This window comes from Zootoca vivipara, chromosome 15 (assembly GCF_965207765.1).
Source record: "Zootoca vivipara chromosome 15, rZooViv2.hap1.1, whole genome shotgun sequence".
NCBI lineage: Eukaryota > Metazoa > Chordata > Lepidosauria > Squamata > Lacertidae > Zootoca > Zootoca vivipara.
Genome location: NC_142598.1, coordinates 21785716 through 21809991, shown reverse-complemented (window position 1 = coordinate 21809991; position 24276 = coordinate 21785716). Strand labels below are relative to the sequence as shown.

Below are 24276 nucleotides of genomic sequence, written 5' to 3'. Positions count from 1 at the left end.
GGCAGCGATGTTGATGCTGAGATGTTTAAAACAATGGCTGTGGTCACATTAGAACCATAGTTTAAGTTTAGCTATGGCTTAACCCAGGGGATCCCAAACTAAGGCCCGGGGGCCGGATGTGGCCCAATCGCCTTCAAATCCAGCCCGCGGAAGGTCCGGGAATCAGCATATTTTTACGTGTGTAGAATGTGTCCTTTTATTTAAAATGCATCTCTGGGTTATTTGTGGGGCCTGCCTGGTGTTTTTACATGAGTAGAATTTCTGGGTTATTTGTGGGGCATAGGAATTCATTCATATTTTTTTTCAAAATATAGTCCGGCCCCCCACAAGGTCTGAAGGACAGTGGACCGGCCCCCTGCTGAAATAGCTTGCTGAACCCTGGCTTAACCCAAATGAGCCCTAAGCCGCCGCTTCACTCCTGACCTGCTTCCAGGTGCAACCAACTGCAATCCTTGATTTGTCGTGTCATCCACACCCAGGCTCCCAAACAAACATGGTGAAACTAGAACAAACCTTGGCTGCTGCTGCTTTTGGTTTGTTTGTAGGGAAGCAAACCATGAACAAGGTTCGGACAACATGACAAGGCAAAGCTTGTAGCTTGTTGCTCCCAGCACAGCACGGTCAAGAGTAGGGGAGAAGTGAAGGAAGGACTTTTGAGCAGGATACACCAGTCCACCATTGATTCTTGTTAAACATTAATTGTGGTTTAACATGACATGCAAACCAAGCCGCTGATGCTAAATTCTGTTATAATTATGGCTGAGATGCAATGATACATGATTTACTTGGAATATTTCCTGCATGATTTACTTGGAATATTTCCTGTATAGGCAAAAAGTGTACTATTAATATAGCCAGGGTGTATGGGGCGTTAGGGGAGGGGTAGTACCTCTGGTGGGGGACACATCGTGCTCCTTCTGGGGTAGTTTGTCCCCACCCTACACTCAAGTCTCTTAGAAGCTGCTAAAAGCTTTGAGCATGCGACAACAGCCAAACCTCAGGAAACAGCTGTAACTGGCTAACTAAACCAGGGTAGGGTAGCCTATGGGTTTTAGACCCTTGGTGAGTCAGGGACTTCCCCCGCATGCAAAGACAGTGGATTGAATGGACAAGACCAATAGTGGGTCCAATGGTCAAGCATATGCTGCAAAGGGGACAGATGGGACTAGTCAAACGTGGGAAAGTAGCCCATCTGATACTAAACCTTCACTGTCATGTGAGATATCTTTGGGAGAAGAAAAGGGTTAAGAAGTAAACCCCACGCAAATGCGGTGTGAAGCCCCTAAGACAGTCGGATGTCTCCTTCCAGCATCTCCTGCAGCTAAACTGGTGCCAAACGTATCGCTCTGCTTTCCTCTGGACCACATCAGCAAGGCAAAGAGGGGGATTTTGTTGTCTGGGCATCCCAGGATCTCCATACATACTGTTCAGGCAGTCACTTCGCTCCCGGAGGAGCGTTCCAAGGTCTCTCGAGACACAACTACACAGGCATTGTGATTACTGTTAAAAGGAACTATGTTTACAACTGTATACAATGCTGGTGTTTATTTGCATTGCTGTGTGTGAGTTATGGAGAAATATACAGTATGCTCCCCCCCCCGAATGTTCAGGGTGGTTATTAACTCCTTGTTAGCACCCAACACATCACTGAAATGTCACAAAAACTTATCAGATTTTTCTCAGAATGGGTAAACCTGGTTTAATTTGTGGCGGATGGATATTGGCTGTCCTTTTTATGCCAGCAACGCTGTGTGTACATTGCAAGAAATGTCCATTCATGAGGCACATGCACACCACACAATAAGCAGTTGCCTGGAAGCATCTCCAGACACTAGACATGGCAAGCCCAGCTCTTTAGAGATCCAAAATTCGCAAACACCACCCCCCACTCCTGTAAAGGTTGAGCAACCTCTCAAACAGTTCACACCTCAGTGAAACAGGAAGCCTTCCAGCTGAAAGGAAAGACAGAGATCAGATATGGCATTCTTGACATGCTTAAAACTCAAAAAGAGTTGGCAACACACACCCATTTTCCCCCTGAGTTTCTCTCCGCTGAATACGAAGCCAACAAGAAGGCATGAACTACTTCAATTCGTGGACTGTCCTTTAAATGAGCTCTGAAAGAATGTTGTTTCCAAAATAGTAAATCTGCCACTCTCTCAATCCACATTAGCATATTAAAAGTAACACTTGCACAGTCGATAAACGGCCCGCAGTGGCTTCACAGCGTCTTAACCCTCAGCACTCTGGCTGAATGATCATTTGTATAAATCACAGGCAGGCTATGAAAAATGTGTCCTTGCTACCTCATCGGGACATGGAATTACTTTTCCGTTCCGGAAAAGTTATTCTGAGCCTGAGCACACGTAATGCTCCCCATCAGGAGGGGGCTAGAAGAGGATTGCATGCCCCCGCCAGGCCCATTCTTCTGGCTCCTAGCTCCTCCCTTCTAGTAGTAATCTAGTGTTTTCCTGTAGCCATTAACTGCACAGTAACTCAGTGAGACATTAGCTACAGGGTTGCCTCTAAAAGCATTTCTGAAGCCAGAGTCAAACCCTGATTGAGATTCAAACCCTTACAACAGAGATTCCAGGACTTGAACCAACGACCTCTTGGCCCCCAGCATAGTGCGCACCTATGGCATGACACCCCCCCCTTTCTTTTGCTTTCTATCTCTCTGGGGACAGACAAGCAATTTGCGGGCGTCTGAGAATCAAATCCATAATTATTAAAGACTCAAGTATCATTGGGTTCTGAACAGATTTGATAACTGAAAATACAGGCTTTCCAAGTGTTGCAGGATACCAGCTGGAGGAGTGGTTTTAGACTATGTTTCAGCAATCGTGCTATTGCCACACCATCCCCGGGCCACAGCCAAAAGCCAGCTTGGAAACCATGGCTCTAGAAGATCAATGTGTTGGGTAGGGCAAATGAATGGAATTTTAAAGTAACTCTTTAATGGTAACATACATGAGATGCATTTAACCCAAATCTGCAACACAGGATTCATTTTCAAATATCTGCACCGTCCATATTATTATTATTACCTTTTTCGGTCTGATATATCCCCCCACCCCACCCCAATCCTGGGCTTATAAATTATCTCCTCTCCATCACATCTTTTTCTTCCTTCTCCCTTTGTTCAGTCACCAAAAGATGGGCATAGAACCGCCGGTGCAATCTTCCCTAAGTTATGGCTTGATCTGTACCGCCTAAAGACCAACGAGTTAGATCATATAGCAGGCTTGGAAACTACCACTTCCCATGTCAACGATCCCTTTCCCTTGCAGGCATCCGACGTGCCACAAACCACTAACATGGATAGCGGAGCATGTTAGGAAAAACTGTTTGTGGACTAGCAACTTTTGTGGCATTTTGGAGGAGCTGTCACAATATTCACAGACTCTTTTGAGGGCAGCCTACAAAGGAATTATCTTACTACACCAGATGCAGCAAAATCACCTGCCACCCAGACAAAGGCAAGATCAAATGAGCCCCTGCAGGCTGTCTCTGTATGCTAGCAATGGCTCCAATGAGGCTGAAAAGCACCCGCAGGTGATCCGACCCGCCCGTTGCTCACCTTTGCAGATTTTCTCGTCGTCCGCAGGCTCGTAGCCAGCCCGGCAGGCGCATCTGCCAATAGCCACCATCCACTCGCCTTCGCCGTTGCAGTGCAGCCTCACCCCGGAGGAGCCCGTCACGCTGGCCTCCTCTGCGTCAGCCACACAAGTCCCTGGCGCCTCCACCAGCGAAGTCCTTTCGCCTCCAGCAAACGTCTCCGGGAAAGAGGCAAAGCCCTTCACCACCGCCGGGCACTTGTAGAAGAAAACCTGAACAGCCACGAGGGACATGCACGCCCCAGAGTCCTGGAAAGCCAAGTAAAAACCCCTCTTGGCGAGCGGGCCAAAGCTGCGCACTTTCACATTCATCTTTACCACCTCCCCGGTGCTGTCCACCTGCGAGAAGCTCTCGTCGGCTGCAATTGTATCCACCTTGGTCCACGGACCCTCGCGCCACTCGGGGTGCTCCAGGGTGGCCACGTCTGCCTCCGATTCGTGGTAGTAAAGGGTGAAGGTCTCCTTGCAGGACGAGGCCACGGTCCTCATGCTGGCGCAGTCCCGTACTGAAAAGCGGAGGCGGATGTGGACCCTGTGGGCTCCGCGCCGCTCGATGAAGTGAGTTCGCAGCCAGTTGTTCTGTCCTGGCTCAGCCACGTTGCACACCTCAAAGGTCCGGATCTGGTCCTTCCTGTCATACAAGACACTCACCTCGTCCCACTGTACGGAGTTGGGGAGCGGGAGTTAAGGAAGGAGAGATAAACAGAAGTTGTTTTCAGCTTTCCCGTAACTGGCAATAGCCTTCCCCTAGTCTTGACAACACTCGCATGGACTGGAGAGGGGTGCAAGGCTTAGCCAGAGTGCACAAATGGGTCTGGCCTAAGCTATGGATCAGTCGTGTCTGGGGGCTTCCCAAGCTCAAGGGTTGCAAAGTCCCCTCTCTCTCAATGCTTGGGAGGTCCCTGTGGCCTGGCTTAAAGACTGTACTGCTTGCTGGAGTTTAAAATATATATAGGACTTGGAGGGGGTGGGGCTGTTTAGTATCCAGAACTCAGATGACTACTAGAATCAGAGATCTGCAGTTGGAAGTCACCCTAAGGATCATCTCATCCAACCCCCTGCAATGCATGAATATGCCACTGTCCCATATGGGGATCAAACCTGCAACCTCGGTGTTATCAGCACCACGCTCTAAGCAACTGAGCTATCCTGGCCTTAGGTTTTCGAGGGAAAATGTCTCCCAAGTTGAACGTGCAAATTTCGACCTCGAAAATTCTTGAAAATTCAAGTCATTTGAGATTCTATGCATTTTCAACTTAAGGTGATTTATAAAATATAGAATGAATACGTTGTGTTGAACTCAGAACACAGAGGTCTGCATTCAAATACAGCTCCTTTGATGGCCAGGAACGCCATTCTGACTTCCTTGGAGAAGAAGCACAAAGCAAGTGTGATAACCTCCAAGCTCACCAGGACTCATCTCCCAGCAGCCAAGAGATGTGGTGACAGGAGCTTTGACGTTGGCGCTCACCGTCCCCAGACCTTGGCAACCCATGGCTGAAAGTTCCAGAGGAAAAGACACATGGGGGAGGAGCATTGGAAGGGGTCCCATAGCAGCTTAAGAGCCTTCTAATATATTGTGACAAGAAGTTTTCTAGGCTGAAGTCTATTTCGTCAGATTGTATCTAGCTGGAAGGATAAAGGAAACCAGAATTTCAACAGAACGTTCAGTCAGATTGAACTAGAACTTTTCGGGGGGGGGGGCGGGGAGAGAACCATCTAGTCTGCACTTCAAAATCTGGTTCAGGCCTGCGTTCCAAAGCAGTGGTTCTGAAATGCTCCCTGTGACGGATTGGGCTGGCTTGAGTAGAACTCCAAGGTGTTAAGTGTTAAACCCAGCCTCTTAGTTGATTGACGGCATTCCATTCCATGAGGGGCGGGACAGCCACGGGTTTAAAGAGGATGGGTAGCCGTTAATTCGAGGAGAGAGGGTTTTGGGAGCGGGAGCGTGTGGGAGGTTGTGGAGTAGGTTACTAGAGCAGGTGTAGATGAGGAATTGGTTAGGTTTGTAATTATATAATTAACAAGAACAGTTCTATTGAAACCACATGCTTGTACACATGAAACTTGAATGCAACCGTTAAGATTTTAAGACATTAAATGTTAAGTTAAAGTGCCATTTAAACTATCGTCGGTGTGATCTTTCCAGCAGAGGTATCTATTGCTCATCTGGTGGGGATACTCATTAAAGGGATAGTGGGGAAAGCTCAAGTGAGGAGAACCCCTTACTGGTGTGTACACTAAGAAAAGTCTCATATTCACCCCAGAGCTTAAGAAGATACCGGGCCACGTTTGGGCTGGAAAAGTACTCTCATTTTATTTGTAAAACCCACAAGGGATAGGGGAATTCCAATAAGGCTATAGGGAAGAGTGGAGAGGTTTAGTGTTACCTCAGAAATCCCTATTAGTGCTTTTTATAATTTGAGAGGTTTGAAAACCTCTTATGGGGTTTGAGAGGTTTGGGGACCTCTTACGTCGCACTCCCCACCCCCCAAAAAAATCACTTAAAGATTGCTGAAGGTCTTGGTGGACCACTTAATGATTTTTCTACCTGGGGCATTATCTGTAATGCGAGGTTCTAGATGCTGAGTGTTTTTAATGCATGTTTTTGGTTGCTTCTTTTGTTTCTTAGATACTGTACTTTACTGTCTTACAACCTGCATTGTCGTGGTCGGGGAGGGCGGTAGCGCATTTGGGACTGTGCAAGTACAGCTAAAGTAGTTCTGGTCTAAGGCTGCTGCAGCAACTGCACAGCCCAGAATTTGCCCCCCCCCCTCCGCCCCTTGCACTGATAAGCAGCAACGACTCCACCGTAAGGAGGGCAGTGATGCAGCAACATCCCTCTGTGCTGGCTGCTCCTCTCTGTGTGTTTGATGTGTGTGTGTTGTTATCACAAGCAGTAGAGAATGGCAGGGAGTACCTACCCCATCAGAAGGGTGGGCAGTCCAGCCAATCTCGGAGGTCTCTCCTGTTGTATCCAAAAGAATCTCTGCCAAATGAAAGAGACAAAAGTGATGAGTTTGATAAAGATATCCGTACAGCAGCCGCTCCTATCCACCGCTATTCCTCGCCACCCCCATCTCATCTCTTGCGGGCCAGTATAATTGCTAGTCTTAAGCCCTACTCGCTATCGGATACGAGATCTAGGAGGAAGGAGTTGCAAATGCATTTGTCAGCTTTGCAAGTGATTTCTTGCAAGTCTTGAGGCATGGTTCCCATGGTTCCCCATATCTTGGGCATGAGTCATGTGTACCCTTGTTTACCACCCGTTCAATGCCAGCTTTCATGGGAGAACTTGCTCCCGAGAAGCAGCTGATGCCCTTGTGCTCACACAGGCAGAACATTTGCCTCATGTGGACGCAGGGCTTGCCAACAGATTTGCAGAAGACAAGACCAAGCAGTTGAAGACAACCACCTTTTCCAACAATTGCATGATTGGACTCAAGACCAGAGAGGGATAAGAGTCTGAAAATACAAGCTATAATTGAAGGGGGCTGCTATAAACCATGAAGCAGAACACTGTAATAAGAGCTAGCAAAGAGTTATAAGCTGGATGTCCCCCCGTTCAAGTCCTGACTAAGCCCAGTCAACCCTGGTCTTCATCGGAAATAGGAGGTTAACAGCAGGTTTGCTGTGACGGTTATATGAAAAGTCTGAAGACTTTTGAAAAGTGTGATTTGAATACAAATTATTAGCAGACATGTTTTTTTTAGAGTAACGCCCAAATTCTGTGCCTGTGTGATGGAGCCAGTTCTGCCAAAGGTCTCCAACTGGGCACCCACAGACCTGCAGAAGTCTTCCCGGGCACCCTACATCTGTTTCGTCAGTTTGCAAATGTTCCCACCAGCCAAAAAGGGTTGGCAGACTCTGGGCCATGCTATCTGCCTGATCAAGGGATACCAGTGGGCAGGTTCTCTCTTATGATGCTTGGTCTTCTTCTCCTGCTTAGCCAATTTTGTGCTAAGGTGCTGAGCCAAGGACAGGATTAGCTCTTCTGCAGACCTGGCTTTTGGAGCGCTGCGTGCTTTTGAAGCACAACAGAACCCTGGGCAACCCTCTAGGCTGCAGCTCATCTCTTAAGCCACGTAAGTACATAAGAGGAGACTTGATGGATCAGGCCAATGGCATCTTGTTTTCTCAGTGGCCAACCAGATTCCCCCAATAGGAAGCCCTCGACCAGGATTCCAGCACAATAGGAACTCTCCCCTTGAGGTTGCAGCTCATCTCTTAAGCCAGGCATCCCCAAACTTCGGCCCTCCAGATGTTTTGGACTACAATTCCCATATTCCCTGACCACTGGTCCTGTTAGCTAGGGATCATGGGAGTTGTAGGCCAAAACATCTGGAGGGCCGCAGTTTGGGGATGCCTGGCTTAAGCCAACACATCTCCCTTGCACTTAAGTAGGGAGATGCAGCCTAAAGGACACATTTTGGTGCACAGTTGATTTTTTATTTAAGTTAGTCCATGTGTTTGCTCTCTGCCCAACCAAGTAAAGTCTGCTTCATTCAAACTGCATAATTATTTGAGCCAAACAACCAAGTTTTTAGACCCACTCGGCTCTTCTGTTTGCAATTTTTGACACTGATTTGAATATTTTATTTTTATACTGTAACTTGCCCTGACACCTTATGGTAAAAGGAAGGCATGAAAATTAACAACAACAACAACAACAACAACAACAACAACAATGCAGTCATGCAAATTATTTTTAAACATGGAGGTAGATTCATAGAGAGGGAAAGCGGGAAAGAGGGGGGAAATGGCAGCCTGTATTCTGTGCTGCTGGCAAGCAGGCTACTCCCCAGATGGTTTGTCTCCGGTGACCCTGGTAATTTTTTTTCCAGAGCGTGAATATTTCATAGGCTAGCAAATATGCCTGGCCTGCAGCTGACAAGGCTTTTCCTCTAATAGGGAGCATTTAATCCTACAAATGCTCCCTCCCTATTCGAGAAGGGAGGCTAGTGAAATGTCCCTTTTTCAACTGGGGGGAGAAGCATGGCTTCTGTAGCGTCTCTCAGGTCAGCATAACTTGACAGCATTTCCTTAGAGGCTGTGGATCTCACTGACTTGGGCAATGGGTGGATCTTATTAGTAGAACTGAAATTAATTAATACCTGAATTAATAAAAATAATAGTTTTGGTATTGGTCAAAATCTAAATCAATGCCAGTGGGCATTTTGTAGATAATCTACCCGTATATAGTCAAGTATAAGCCGACCCGAATATAAGCCGAGGCACCTAATTTTACCTCAAAAAACTGGGAAAACTTACTGACTCAAGTATAAGCCGAGGGTGGGAAACGCAACAGCTACTGGGAAATTTCAAAAATAAAAATAAATACCACCCTATGCCTTTCCCAGCTGTCGGTGGCGGGGATCCTTTCTCGCCGCTTCTCCCTCCCCGCCGCCTCAAACAGAGCAGGCATAGGATGGGGGTTCGAAGAGTCACAGTGCCATAGGTGCCAACTCCCAGATTGAAAAATCTGGGATCGGCAGCAACGCGGTACTGGAAGTCGTGCTGCGGCCATTTTGGAACTGGGCAGAGTGGCACCAGAAGCTGCTTCTACGCATGCTCTGCCCATTTCCAAAATGGCCACAGCGTCGGAAGTCGTGCTGCGGCCATTTTGGAACTGGGGAGAGCAGCACCGGAAGTGGCTTCTACGCATCCTCTGCCCATTTCCAAAATGGCCGCTGCACTGGAAATCGCTTCTGCGCATGTCCAGAGACTCCAGACATGCGCAGAATGAGCCTCCCCAGGCCGGTAAGAATCCGGGGGATTTATGGGGGTTTTAAAATCCGGGCTGCCAGCGGAAAATGGCTGGAAAAACAGGGGTTTCCCAGGGAATATGGGAGACTTGGCAGCTATGCACAGTGCAGCGCTTCTCCGAACCCCCGGTCCTGTGCCTTTCTCCGCCGCCGCCCGCCTCACTCGAATATAAGCCGAGGGCGGCTTTTTCAGCACATTTTTGGTGCTGAAAAATTAGGCTTATACTCGAGTATGTATGGTACTCTGTATACTACTTGCTGCTTTTGTTGGTGCCCAGAGGTCATAACGTATCTAGGCATTTGTGTTCCAATAGATATTTCTCAAATTTGTACAATGAATTTGAAAAGGTTGATAATGGGGGGGTCTTCAGTGATTTGGGAAGATGGGCACTACTTAGATTTAGTATTGGGGTTATGGTTAATACACTTGTAAGATGAATGTTCTGCTACAGATAATATACACACTTTGTGATATTTCATTATGCATTTCCCGAGTGCATGTTCAAAAGATTAATGGAATATTTAGAAGGTTTATTAGGGTTAACTCTCCACCTCATTTTTCATTTAAGAGAATGCAGCTGCCAATATTGGAATGAGGTTTAAAATTTTCCAGACATTTGGTGTGTATCATAAGGCCTACCTATCAGCTTGTACAAATAATTGGCAATTGGTTTTGCCTTCTATGAATACCCTACTTTGGGTGATTGAAAGGTGGCTTATTTAACACCCTTCTTTGGATGGCCAATGTTAGGGTCTACATATAATAAATAGGAAATACCAATACCATCTTCAGTTTTAGCAACTAGAGAGCTATTGTGTACATGGTTTGGAAGTCAGGAGAACAACCAGAACAGTCTCTGCAGAGAAGGAGAAGGGGAATTGTTATGTCTGGCCTGCAGACATCTGACTGGTTACCATGAGAAGATGCTAGACTACATGGGCCTCTGGGTCGACCCAGGCAGGCTCTTTTATTCTCCCTAGGCTCAACTAGGGTTGAACATCTCATTAAGTCCTAGGAGCTCACAGGCACCTGGGCAGTTAGATTTTTTTAATTTTCTTTTTACATTTTCTTTCAAGTTTTCCTCTTAAATACTTCTGTGTACCTAGGGAGTCCTTCAAGTAGGGAAAACCACTATTTTATTTATAGCAGGCCCGTTTTGCTTTCTGATTGACAGGCACTTGGCCACACAAGGGATGGAAACATGGGCTTCGCTTCCCCTTCACATTGCTAACAGGATAGCATCCTGTTATCATTGCTGTGCTGAGCACCCCCACACTGATCTGCCGGATCTGCTTTAAATCAAACCACATTTTTGCCCCTGTCACTCAAGTACGGCAAGGAATTGGGGAAATGCCTCCCCGTTCAGCCAAGCCCAGCTACTTTGGAAGGGCGAGGTCATCGTTATGTCTAAGGACTTGCTCCTGCTGTGTATTTCAGCACAATGTCTTCATGGTTTATATCTGGGGAATGGGGCGGCTCTTCTACCGCATTCAGAAGCATTTCAAGATGAAGAGGGAGGTCAGATTCCACCGCTTCAATTTACAGAAGAAAACTGTGCCGTCTTATCAGCTTGGCCAGCCAACACACAAACAGGAAAGCGTGACGCTATCTCAGCATTTTATTCACACCATGTTTGGAGACCGGTTGGCTACAGTTATTTAAAGCATGAATCCTGTAGCAGCTTTTCAGAATAATATTGAATGCAGCATGAGCTTGTGTAGGTTAGAACTTTCTTTGGATGCAAAAAGTGGGAAGTTGGCAGCAAGCAGCACGAGACAATTGATGGGAGGCGTGTGCTCAACAATCCTCCTTTTCAAGTGTTGACAGTAACCTGCATTAGAAGTTGCACAGGAAAGCAAAGGATAAATCATGATAAAATACACATCAGCTGCCCTTATTTTCCATCCCCGTTGAAGCTCTGGCCGTATTTTGCCTTCTGAGGAAATGTTGGGGGTGCCTTTTCAAAGAATATGAGGGTGCAAAACTTGACAGGGGTTTTCTTTCAGTTTCAGTCACCTCTAAAAGTCAAAAATTTCAAGAAGCCCAGGGGGCGAGGGGTTGGTTCCTGAACATGCCATATGTATGGATGACATCCAGCTCTTTCTCCCTGTTCCATCTGAATCAGGAAAGGTAGCTGAGGTGCTAGACCAGGCACCCCCAAACTTCGGCCCTCCAGATGTTTTGGACCTCAATTCCCATCATCCCTGAGCACTGGTCCTGTTAGCTAGGGATCATGGGAGTTGTAGGCCAAAACATCTGGAGGGCCGCAGTTTGGGGGTGCCTGTGCTAGACCGATGCTTGGAGGCAGTGATGGGCTGCATGTGGGTGAACAAATTGCAACTGAATCCTGAAAGGTCAGAGGTGTTACGTTTTCCAAGATCTTGCATCCGTAAGCTGGAAGGTGGCTTGTTCTGGATGGGGTTGCATGCCTTGAAGGACCAGGTTCATAGCTTGGGGGTGCTCCTGGATCCAACATTTTCACTGGCGGCCTTGCGGGCTACGATTGCCTATTCCCAGCTAAGGTTCTTCGCCAGCTGCAGCCTCTTTTAGACAGAGATGACTTAACCAGGAACCTCCAGGCTCTGGTAACTTCCAAAACTATTACAATGCGTTCAACATGGGGTGCACAACTCGGGACCCACCAAACAACCAAACTCTGCTTTGGGACGCTACGTAAGGGGCGTCAAACAAAAGGGATCAATTAAAACGGCACCCAAACTGATGGTTGGGTGTTTATAGCAAGGAGTTATCTGCTCATCACTGGCTCATTGAAAGCTTGCAAACTAGATAAGCCCCCAGCTTCCCATGTGCTTTGCCTTCCCGCCAGTGCAAGAACTGCCTAAAAAGAACGCAAAAAGTAATTTGGTGGATTGACTCTTCCTGACGCCTAGATTCTCACAACTTTCTCCTTTCTGATTGACTTTTTTGAAGCTCCAACAAACACGATTCCTTCTTTTCACCTGGGGCTGTCCTGTGCACTTCAAGAACCAAGCAGTGAGATGTGAACTCAAAATTATGACAATTCCCTGCTCTTAGGAGGGAGACTGATGTTCAGTGGCAAACAGAAGGCTGGGACGTAGGGGCTGCTATCTTCCCCCTGCAAAACAGTGTGGGGAGCTACTTGCAGGGGAAGTAATGAGGGGCAGTGGGGTTTGACCAATGCTTTCACAACTTCTCTCCTCCTGCCCTGTCTTCTGTATCTTCCTTGAAAAGTGTGCCGCCACCACTGGAGTAGTGGTGAAAGTCTGAAAGTATTGGTTGGTTTTACCGCTTATGTGAATTTCCTGAATTGGAGGTGGGGCGGGGGGAGTTTTCCCCAGTTTCCTCGCTGCACTATGCAACCTTTCTATGCAAATCTCCAAGCTTCTGTAACATGTTGTGCATCCAAATATACTAATTCCCTCCCTGCCTCAGAGCAGTGTGTGCAAAAAAGGTTGTGCCTCTATCTACTGATAATTTGTTTCCATGACTGAATTTAAAATTGGATATAATTGGGCATAAGGAGGGTCAAGAATTCTTGTCTGCCATAGTAGTTGAATTACAATATGTGCATCAGAAATTCAACAAGGCAGAGTAGTGCATCCACTCCTGAAAAAAAACCAATCCTGGATCCAGCAGCGTATGGCATCTCCCGGTCGCAAATATCCCCTTACTAGGCACCCTCTTGAAAGGGTGGTGACGGATCAGCTTCAGGGAGGAAGCAGATTTACTAAGCCCATTGCAATCTGGTTTCAGGCCCTGGTGCTCTCTAAGTGACTCTAAGTGACTTTTGATACCATCAGCCATAAATATCCCCTTGGATGGCTCTGTGGGTTGGGAGTGGGAGCCAACCTATTGCAATAGTTCTGCTCCCACTTCCAGGACTGGTTTCAGAGAGTGGCATTGGGTGGGACTGTATGTCAGCCCCTTGGATTTTGCACTGTGGAGTGCCACAGAGCACCGCTTTGTCCCCAGTGCTGTTCAACATGAATACATAGCCTTGGGTGTGGTTACTGGGGATTTGGAGCACAATGTCACCAGCACACGATGGCACGATGTTGCATCTTAACCAGGTGTGGCTTTGCAAGTCCTGGACAAGTGCCTAGAAGCAGTGGAGTGGTGGATGAAGACTACGAAACTGAAGCTGATGCCTTGGTAAGATGGAAGTGCTGTGGGTGGGTGACTCCTAGTTCAAAGAATAAGGTAGGAGGGTGTCTGCTCTAAATGGCATCGCACTCCTCCTAAAGGATCGGTTTCACTGGAGGTACTCCATGATTCATCTTTGTCAAGGAAGACTCAGGTGACTGCAGTGGCCAGAAATGCATTTTATCAGCTATGGTTGTTCCTGGGTGGAGATAGTCTGGTCACAGTGGCCTATGCATCCTATCCAGCTAGTGCAAAATCCACTGGCTACACTGCCAAGCGGTGCAATCTACCGCAAGCATGTCACACCTGCAGTGGCTGCCCATACGTTACTGGGCCAGGCTCAAGGTGATGCTCAAGGTGATATAAGGCCCTATCAACTGTGAACCAGCATACTTGAGGGAGCATCTTCTCCCTTATACTGACCTGCCGCTGCACTGAGATCTATAGATCAGACACTCCTGATTCTACCATTGTCTGCATACATCTGTTGGCATTCAGACATTTTCTGTTGTGGCACCCAGTCCCTCTCCTCCAAAATACGACACGCCCCAACTTTAACTGTGCTTCATCCTCTTTTTTTCTTTTGCCAAGCATTAGCTGATCTTTAATATTCAACTCTCTACTGATCTGTTTTGTGTATTTTTAAAATGTGGTTTACTGTATTTATGCTTTTGAGTTAATGTTGTTTTAACATATTCTGTAAACCGTCCTGGAATTTGATAATGAATGGCAGTAATAACAATAACAGTAACAATAACATTAACAATAGGGCCTTTGCTGGGATACCAATTCCAAACCGAGATGAAACTGGGAGTTTCTGTGTGAAGTAGAGCAAAAAATGCAATCACACTATGCCTTGCAACAGATGACATGGTGGGCAAGCTAGGAAAGGCTTAGCATGTAATCATTACTGATTTGGCTAAAGGGCAACAGAGCAGAACACCGACAGCAGAGGGACACAGCTGTAAAACACACATGGAATTTTGCACCGTCATCATACATGCAGGTTAACATTTTGGGGAGAATCCTGGTAGTTACTGTTTTAAAAAGTTATCTCAGTGATACCTAGTGAAATGAAATGTTTTATAAATTAATGGAGAGGGAATGTGGAAATAGAGCTAGAGAAATTACGGGGTATGAGCTAGGGTACGACAAATACATACAGTCGTACTTTGGTTCTCGAACATCTTGCGACTCAAACGTTTTGGCTCCCGAACTCCACAAACCCGAAAGTGAGTGTTCTGGTTTGCAAACGTTATTTGGAACCCGGACATACGACGTGGCTTCTGCGGCTTCTGCTTGAGTGCAGGAAGCTCCTGCAGCCAATCAAAAGCTGTGCCTTGGTTTTCAAACGTTTTTGGAAGTCGAATGGACTTCCAGAATAGATTCCGTTCGAAAACCAAGGTACGACTGTACCCTATTAGATGGCACGGTAGAGGAAGTAAGGTTTTTTCCCCCAGCTTCAATTGTAGGGCCCTTCTATCTCATGTCCTGCTCGTGGAATGCTCCCCCAGGGAGGCTCGCCTGGCACCTTCATTACATATCTTTAGGCACCAGGCAAAAACATTCCTCTTCTCCCAGGCCTCTGGTCAATTAAACAATCTAAGGCAGGCATGTCAAACCTGCGGCCCTCCAGATGTTTTGGACTACAATTCCCATCTTCCCCAACCACTGGTCCTGCTAGCTAGGGATCATGGGAGTTGTAGGCCAAAACATCTAGAGGGCCGCAGGTTTGACATGCCTGATCTAAGGCCTTTTTTTAAAAAGGGGGGGTATTGTTTTTGTTTGCTATTATAGTATGTATTTTTGTGTTTTTATATTGCAAACCACCTTGTGATATTTGAATGAAGGCTGGTATAAATTATTATTATTATTATTATTGCTCCTGCTCAAGAAGTGGTAAAATCATTTCCCACTGTTGGCTCTCAATCCTCCTGCTGCACTTTGCTTAGGATAGCGAAAGGCCATCTGCGGCATCCTCTATGGGCCAGCTCACACACCCTGCTTCTTAGCCAGCAGGAAAAATGCCAAAATGCAAATGGCGTTACAAGATGCATGCGGTGCCATCGGCTGTGAAAATGTAAGCCCGGTGCTGCCAGTTGCCAGCTGGGCTCCTACGATTTATGCATAACCATCAGAGATCCAGACCTTTCCCAGTTGCTGCTTCCCTATTTATGGCGGAGAAACCCAACCACTAAAAATGCACGTGTGCCATTCATAAGAGACAGCCCCACACTTTTTTCCCCCCAGCTGATGACGAACAGCTGCATCTGCCTTCCCAGAACTTCTACCCATTTCCTTCAAGCAAAGCATTGCTTCTCTCCAGACGGTACAGTGGTGCCTCGCAAGACGAAATTAATTCGTTCCGCGAGTCGTTTTGTATTGCGAAAATTTCGTCTTGCGGTTTTCCAATGTAAACAAAGCAAAGCAAAAAAAAAAGTCTTGGCGAAGCACAGCCATAGAAAAATTCGTCTTGTGAGTCAACAAAAAGATCGCAAAACGCTTTCGTCTTGCGAGCTTTTCATTGCGCGAGGCATTGGTCTTGCGAGGTACCACTGTACTTTCCTTCCTGCAGAGGTGCTCTTACTTTTCTTATCTCCCTTTGTTCTCGTCTTCACTCTATCACAGATTCCCTCCTTCCTTCGGTTCTCCAGAAATTGTACTCCTGCTTTCTGACCTGTCTCTTCCAAAGGCTTTCATGTGTGAGGGAAAGATGAGCATTCATCGTGAAACGGTTCAGGTCAGTGAGCACATCTGGCCACAGGGATTTTCCTTGGCCCGGCAACAGGGCTGCTCATGAGTCATGACACTTTTGCCCTTCCATCTCCCCCTCTCTCTTTCCCAGGTTTTTATTTCTTCTCTCACTCCACATATTTGCCCCCCCCTGACTACTTTCTACCATTTTCCAACCTCTTCATTAAACAGAAGCAAGCACCCCATAAGGGGAATCTACTTTGTTAGGGCCTTGTTTAAAGCGTATTGGCTGTTTTCCTGTTTCTAACCGTTTTTAAATTATTTTAATTGCCTTGAGATGGCTGTTTAGAAAGGAATAAATAAATCAACAACAACAAACATTCATTTCTTTCTATCTTCTTGGCAAGAATGGCAGGCCATGAACTGCATCTCCAACGGCGTCATGTAATGTATCCCAAAACCTCACTCAAAATCTTTCTTTTTTCCTTTTTCAATAATATATTTTCATTTTATAAAAAACAACAAAGAAAAAACAATACAACAATACCAACTAAACAAACAAATCTAAAAACAAAAACAGATACATACTTTTCTTATGTTAACCTTATTTTCCTCAAATGACTTCCTTCGCTCCCTTCTTTCTGAATTTCATTATATTACATCTTTAGCAATTTATTCCCCATCATCTAATAACCGACTATTAATTTAATTATTTCTTTATCTATTAACCAATTATTTAAATTCTACATTTGCTAACTCTACACCAAAATCTTACTTTTAATGCTTATAGCCTATTTTATCTTCACTAAGGGCAATAATTTTCTACATACTACAGTGGTACCTCAGTTTACAACAACGATCCGTTCCGGGGAGCCGGTCGCTCCCCGAGTTCGTCGCTCGCCGAAGGCACGCTTCTGCGCGTGCGCGAAGCGCCGATAGAGCACACAAGCGCTGCGCAGATCGCTTCTGTGCATGCGCGCGCAGAACCCGAATGTAAATACTCCCGGGTCCGCGGCAGTCGCTCTCCGAGTTCGTCGTAAATGGAGGCGGTCGCAAACAGAGGTTCCACTGTACAATGTTTTTTCAAATATATTTTTAAAAAATTTCCAATCTTCTTCCACCATCTCTAAAATCTTCCTGTTTTCTAAACCAGCACCACTCAAACGCAGGGGATAAACCCCATTCCTAAACCCACAAGTACAAGGAATCACAGCCCATTCCTCTCAGTTGGTAGAGCATGAGACTCTTAATCTTAGGAGTGTGGGTTCGAGCTGCACGTGGGGTGAAAGATTCCTGCTTTGCAGGGTGCTGGACCAGATGATCCTTGTGGTCCCTTCCTACTCTATGATTCTATTAAGCCCTAAACCATCAACATCTCAAAGGCATCTCGAAGATTCCTCTCCTCCTCCCTTACTGATCTTTATGCTAGAAAATCCCACCCAGGATCAACGAACTCTTTAATTTAAAACCCTCTGTTCTCATTCCCTACTGAAGCTGACCAGCAAGTGCCCATGAGCAAGCAATTAAGTCATAGAAAAGACAGTCACTATAAGCCCATTTCTCTCTAGAAAGCACCAATATTGCACTTACCTACATTGGCTCCCATTACGTTTCCGAGCACAATTCAAAGTGTTGGTGCTGACCTTTAAAGCCCTAAACGGCCTCGGCCCAGTATACCTGAAGGAGCGTCTCCACCTCCATCATTCTGCCCAGACACTGAGGTCCAGTACCGAGGACCTTCTGCCGGTTCCCTAGCTGCGAGAAGCCAAGTTGCAGGGAACCAGGCAGAGGGCCTTCTCGGTAGTGGCACCCGCCCTGTGGAACGCCCTCCCACCAGATGTCAAAGAGAAAAACAACTACCAGACTTTTAGAGGACATCTGAAGGCAGCCCTGTTTAGGGAAGCTTTTAATGTTTAATAAATTATTGCATTTTAATATTTCTGCTGGAAGCCACCCAGAGTGGGTGGAGTATAAATAATAAATTATTATTATTATTATTATTATTATTATTATTATTATTATTATTATTATTATTATTATTTACCTTCTAGAGAAGATGCTACAGTGAGGATGGATGCCATCCACAGCCAAACCATCCTTGTGGATCTCCTCTTCCCTCTCATGATGGCGTTAGGATCCGCGTAGCTTCTTCAGAGCTTCCCGCATCTTCCATAAGTCACAACTGCCTCTCAGCACATGTTCCAAATGGGCCAGGGGGCCTGCAGATCTACATGCATAGGCAGCTCCACCTGAAAGGAGAGACGGCAAAAAAACAACAACACAGTCTTGGCTGAAAGAAACCACTGCACCAGAAATGGTAATGGAGTTAAATGGCTGCAAGAGGGGATTAGACAAATTCATGGAAAACAGACTAATCAATGGCTATTAGCCACTGTAACTAAATGGAACCTCCATGTTCAGCAGCAGAATATCAATGAATAACAGCTGCTAAGGGACCAGCAGGGCAGGATGCTGCAGTTTTGCCCTGCTTTAAGCTTCCAAAAAGCATCTGGTGGGACACAGCTGGAAACAGGATGCTAGAACTCATTGCTTGGGTCCAGCAAGGCTTTTCTTCTTAAACCAGCCAATTCTTGTTCCAATTATTTCAGCACAGTTTGCTGTTCTTAACAATAGCCAAAGTGAGGCAAGAATCCATATTGAGCAACCTGGATTTCCTTGTGTCATCTTATGCGTGGCTTATGGAGGAGCTTCCACAAACTGCATTGCTGTTGACTTGCTTTGTGCAAACTTTGCAAACCTGGCCTTCAAACCTAACTAACCGTCTCAAATTGGTTAATGGCTGACTTGAGTTAACAGAAAATCCACTCAATATGAGCCACTCAAGTTGGGGGCAACGGAGTGAACTGTATCCCAAGATGGGATAGAGATCCATCCCACCCACCACACCAGATTATCAATGATGTCCTGTATCCCAACCTCACTGGAGTCAAGTGTTATGGAAGCACACCTCAATAAGGAAATAGCAGGTGATAGGATCAGGGTGAGGGGGGCTGCTAAACACCACCAAACTGAAGGGTCTTGAGGTGTGTGTGCGCACACACACACACACACACACACATACGCATGTTAATCTGTCCCTGCACTAGTGTGGGGGGGGGTCCTGAATTTCAAATTCCAAAAATGAAGGGTGCTGAAAAAATTGTAACATGACTTGGGAAATCAAAACATATTTTGGTTAAATTAATATAATTTACTTTCCTTGGTAAGTAAAATGTTAAAATTGCATAGAAATAATTTTAAAAATATTGTCAAGTACTTATTATAAAGTATTGCCTGACATTTTCAGATAGTGATTTTTTTTTTAAGCTGCTTTCTGAAAGCAGTTTATGTTCTTGATATCATAGAATTGTAGAGTTGGGTCATCTAGCCCAACCGCTTCGCAATGCAGGGCTATTTTGCCCGAAATGGGCCATGAAACCACAATTTTGAGATTAAGAGATTAAGAGCTAAGTGTTGTCCAGTCACAAAAATAATAGCAGATTTGAATTCCTCACACCTGAAAACTTATTTTTAAGACCCTTCACTGAATAAATTTAAGTTTAATCCCCTAAAATGACATGCCCTACTGCACTAGACCTTAATCCAGGGGTCCCCAAACTACGGCCCCCGGGCCGGATGCGGCCCAATCGGCCTCCCAATCCGGCCCGCGACAACCCCCGCCGCCCGCTGCCGCCGCCCGCTCTTACGGCACGCGGCGCGGCGACGATCTTAAAAATCGGGAAAAAATCACCGAAAATCCTTTGTGCGCATGCGTATGGGCCTCTCCCGACCCAGAAGAGGTCATTTCCGATGCACTTCCGGGTCGGGGGAGGCCCATACGCATGCGCACAAGCGATTTTCGGCGATTTTTTTCCCGACCGTGTGCATGTGTGCATGTGCACGGGCGCGCACTCCCCCGCCCTCCGGCCCGCTGCGCGCGCACTCCCCTGCTCTCCGGCCCGCTGCGCGGTAAGTCTGGGGACCCCTGCCTTAATCCATCAGCCAGGAACTGAATTTGCTCCAGTTTATGGTTCAGAGGTACTGACAAAGGGATGTCTAGTTTTCTGCTTGTTTGCGGCTTCAGAGAAAACATTATCCATCTGATGGGACCCCAGTCTCTTCCCACAGAGGGAGATTCACGCATCATTACAAATTGGGGACTTGCACACCTTCCTGCATAGGAGAGTACAGAAGATAAATTTCAGTAACAGGTGATTTTCTCTTTGAAAGGCTTTTGTAGGCTATGTTGTGAAAATGAATTTTGTTTTAATACAATTTAACTGTGCAATTAGGAAGCAGTTTCATGGCACCTCCAGGCGCACGCTCACTCAGAGTGGACCCATGTGTCAGGAAGGTGTGTTTGGCATTGCATACACCCATGTGTATTAAAAGACGCTTGCTTCTTGGGAGAAAAGCAATGACAAACCTAGACAGCATCTTCAAAAGCAGAGACATCACCTTGCCGACAAAGGTCCGTATAGTTAAAGCTATGGTTTTCCCCAGTAGTGATGTATGGAAGTGAGAGCTGGACCATAAAGAAGGCTGATCGCCGAAGAATTGATGCTTTTGAATTATGGTGCTGGAGGAGACTCTTGAGAGTCCCATGGACTGCAAGAAGATCAAACCTATCCATTCTGAAGGAAATCAGCCCTGAGTGCTCACTGGAAGGACAGATCCTGAAGCTGAGGCTCCAATACTTTGGCCACCTCATGAGAAGAGAAGACTCCCTGGAAAAGACCCTGATGTTGGGAACGATGGAGGGCACAAGGAGAAGGGGACGACAGAGGACGAGATGGTTGGACAGTGTTCTCGAAGCTACGAACATGAGTTTGACCAAACTGCGGGAGGCAGTGCAAGACAGGAGTGCCTGGCGTGCTATGGTCCATGGGGTCACGAAGAGTCGGACACGACTAAACGACTAAACAACAACAACAACACACATGTGAGAAACCAACAGCCAATCCTAGCTCCCTGAAATGTGCACATTTGCAAGATATAGAAAGTAAGGGGCCCTTGTTATTGTTTTATATGCAAAAGGCCCAGCACTGTCTGCCACATCAGTGACTTAAAAAAAAAAGCTACAGAAAAACTGAGGAAAGTCAAGCTGGAAAGAACTGGGCCCCAATCCACAACTCAAAGTATATTTGCTTTGTGCCTGTTTTCATTGTCATGCCTTTCCACAAAGTATCGCAGGTTGTCTGTTCCCTACCCCTTTTAAAGAACAAAACCCCTCATATTTCCTGGGGTGAAAGACAATTAAACCAATTTTAAGTTGCAGTATAGATATGCCCTTGGATTCCAGGGCTGCTAAAAGCATGTTTTTGTGAGAAGACATGAAAATGAACATATAAATAAAGTATAGTTAGGCGGATTTCAAATGTATTTCCTTGCAGATGTGCAGGCTGTGGATGCTTTAGGAAAATCTGGGGAAAGGGGATTTGCCAGAGTAAATTGAGCAAGGAAGGGAATTTAAACAACCATTAGACTGTCAGGCAGTCTCTCCAGGGGAAGTGGATAGGAGATCCATTGCTTGAACCATTTATAGACTGCCTAAGCAAAGCCGCAGAGGATATTATGGGGAAAGCTGTAAATAATAAAATACCTGTCTTCCTAAACAACCTTTAATACCGAGATCTCAAAGCATCTTGCAGCGTTCAGAAAAAATAAACAACAAAGGCATAGGTGGTACCCGTAAAAAGAGCCCTGCCGGATCGGAGCAAAATGTCCATTTGGACCCACAACAGCCAGTGTGATGCTTCTGGGAAACCCACAAAGACAACAAGCATCATGTGTTCTTTCGAAACTGGCATGCCGAGGCAAATTGCCTTATATACACAGTCATTTGTACTGTAACTGTGCCTTTTCCAAAGGTTAGGGGACCACATTTGCAGAGGAAAATGTGTTGTTGTTGTTGTTGTTGTTGTTGTTGTTGTTGTTGTTGTTGTTGTTGTTTTTACATTAGGAAGTCGTCAAGGGCTGGATATGGGAATGGGGGGAAAAGAGAGGGGTGTGTGATTGAAATCACAGGACTAACTAGAGCCAAAAGGCCACTCTCCACCACAAGGCTGGGCCATCCACAATAGAGATGCCTTTCCGAATTATTTTAAGGAAGTGAAATAGTAGAACCAAATATTATACAAAATACAGGGGCTGCTGCTAAAAATGGGAGTTGTGCATCAAGGTCGTCCTCTTCTCCATCCCAAATGTGTAGTACGAGTTAACATCATGACAAGAGCATAGAAAAGACTACTCCTGCCTACACTTGAGATCACCAACTGGTGAAGGAACGTGACCCTAGAGGGGCTTGCCCACACTAGAGTTCACTGTGTGTTTGCAGCTGTTTTGCATTCCATTTTAATTTGCGTAGTTCACATGACATTACCTTCAAGCAATACCAGTCTCAGTGCTTTCCCTCTGTAAATTCAGGATTACTTAATACGGGAATATGTTGAGAGAAATTAGACTCCAACCCACTCCACTTGGGGTCCCAGACAATTTGTTTTTGGGCGGGTTGATCAACCATCACTTTTTGCTACTATTGCCTCCATGCCCACTACATCCTCAAGGATTTTGTTTCTTCAGTGCACTCCTGAACAGAGGAGCATAGCCTTAGTTATATTTTAATTTCAATTCCCTCAGATTTGCACAAAACCAGAAAACTGCAAAAGTTTGTGTTGAGAAGCTGCAACTGCCTGATTGTGCACTTTTGCACACTTCCTGGATAGGGGGTTTTGTTTGTTTGTTTGTTTTTAAGTAGGTATGTGTGCTGGCAAGCATGGGAAAGACCAAAGTTGCTCCCCGTAAACAAATCAATTTATGTATGGGTGTCACTATGTTCAAAATTCCACCTGGGGAAAAATGGATTGACAGCTAAAGGTAAAAGGACCCCTGACCATTAGGTCCAGTCATGACCGACTCGGGCGTTGCGGCACTCATCTTGCATTATTGGCCGAGGGAGCCGGTGTACAGCTTCCAGGTCATGTGGCCAACATGACAAAGCCGCTTCTGGCGAACCAGAGCAGCACATGGAAACGCCGTTTACCTTCCCGCTGTAGCGGTACCTAGTTATCTACTTGCACTTTGACGTGCTTTTGAACTGCTAGGTGGGCAGGAGCTGGGACCAAGCAACGGGAGCTCAGCCCGTCACAGGGATTCGAACCGCCAACCTTCTGATCAGCAAGCCCTAGGCTCTGTGGTTTAACCCACAGTGCCACCCGCGTCCCTGGATTGACAGCTACATAATGCTTAAATGTGGACAAGCTGCAGACAAACTGCCATGTTCAGTCAGTCCTGTTGTCCTTTGTAGTGTGTGTCATATTTTCATAGCCTTCTACAGTAATTTACCAAAACCTAATAAGTTTGTTAAAGAACCCAAACCCCGGAAGCAAATGACCAAGTATGCCATTAATTTATTGCCCCATCCTTTGGAAGAATTTACTAGGGATGAGGTGAGGTTTGAAGGAGGAGATTTGGAACAGGGAGATATTACCATATACCCCACTCTGTGTATCTCTGCCCCCCCCCCCCGGCATATCCCAAGGTCCCCTCACTCCATCCTTTAAATCACCTGCAGGGCAATTCTAGCCTGAGCCAACCTGAACTGTTCTTCCCGCCATTGCATCTATGCTTTTGTCAGGCTGGATTAGACTAGAAAATTACTTTCCCTCCCCCCGTTTCTTAAATAAATTATGACTAATCCGAAAAGCTGGTTTTGATTTAGACGGCAGAGGGGGGAAATGAAAGAAAGTTTATGCTGATTTCAGACTCTCGCTTACCCACAACCAAAGCCTGAGAAGGAAGGAGAATGGATGATATTATAGAGGCAGGCACCACAAGCAACAGCCACAGTATGGGTCTTTCCTCCCAGTTTGAAGGGGGCCCTCTGGCACATGGTGGCCCTCTTTCAATTCCAGGGGGTGACCCACAGAACGCTCGAGCAGCTATGGGCACAGACTGAATGGAGCCCAGTCTTCAACTGCAATCACACAATGGCTTTCATTCCCCAGGAACGGCTCTTGCAGAGGGAAAAAAGCAGCTAACAGCGACAGCTCCACATTCCTCTGCATTCTTCGCA

The 24276-nt window shown here is 46.2% G+C and overlaps 1 protein-coding gene across 3 annotated transcripts in view; it reads right to left on the bottom strand.

Moving 5' to 3' along the window:
• LOC118075359 (ephrin type-B receptor 5) overlaps positions 1-24276 on the bottom strand; it is a 149267-nt gene that overhangs the window by 83596 nt on the left and 41395 nt on the right. For all 3 annotated transcript variants that reach the window (XM_060268951.2, XM_035097274.3, XM_035097271.3), the window contains exons 2-4: positions 18247-18451; positions 6542-6606; positions 3581-4277 (exon numbers count right to left, since the gene is read on the bottom strand). In XM_060268951.2, coding sequence (XP_060124934.2) covers positions 3581-4277; positions 6542-6606; positions 18247-18325 — 841 coding nt within the window. In that variant the 5' untranslated portion in view covers positions 18326-18451. The remainder of the gene's footprint in view (positions 1-3580; positions 4278-6541; positions 6607-18246; positions 18452-24276) is intronic.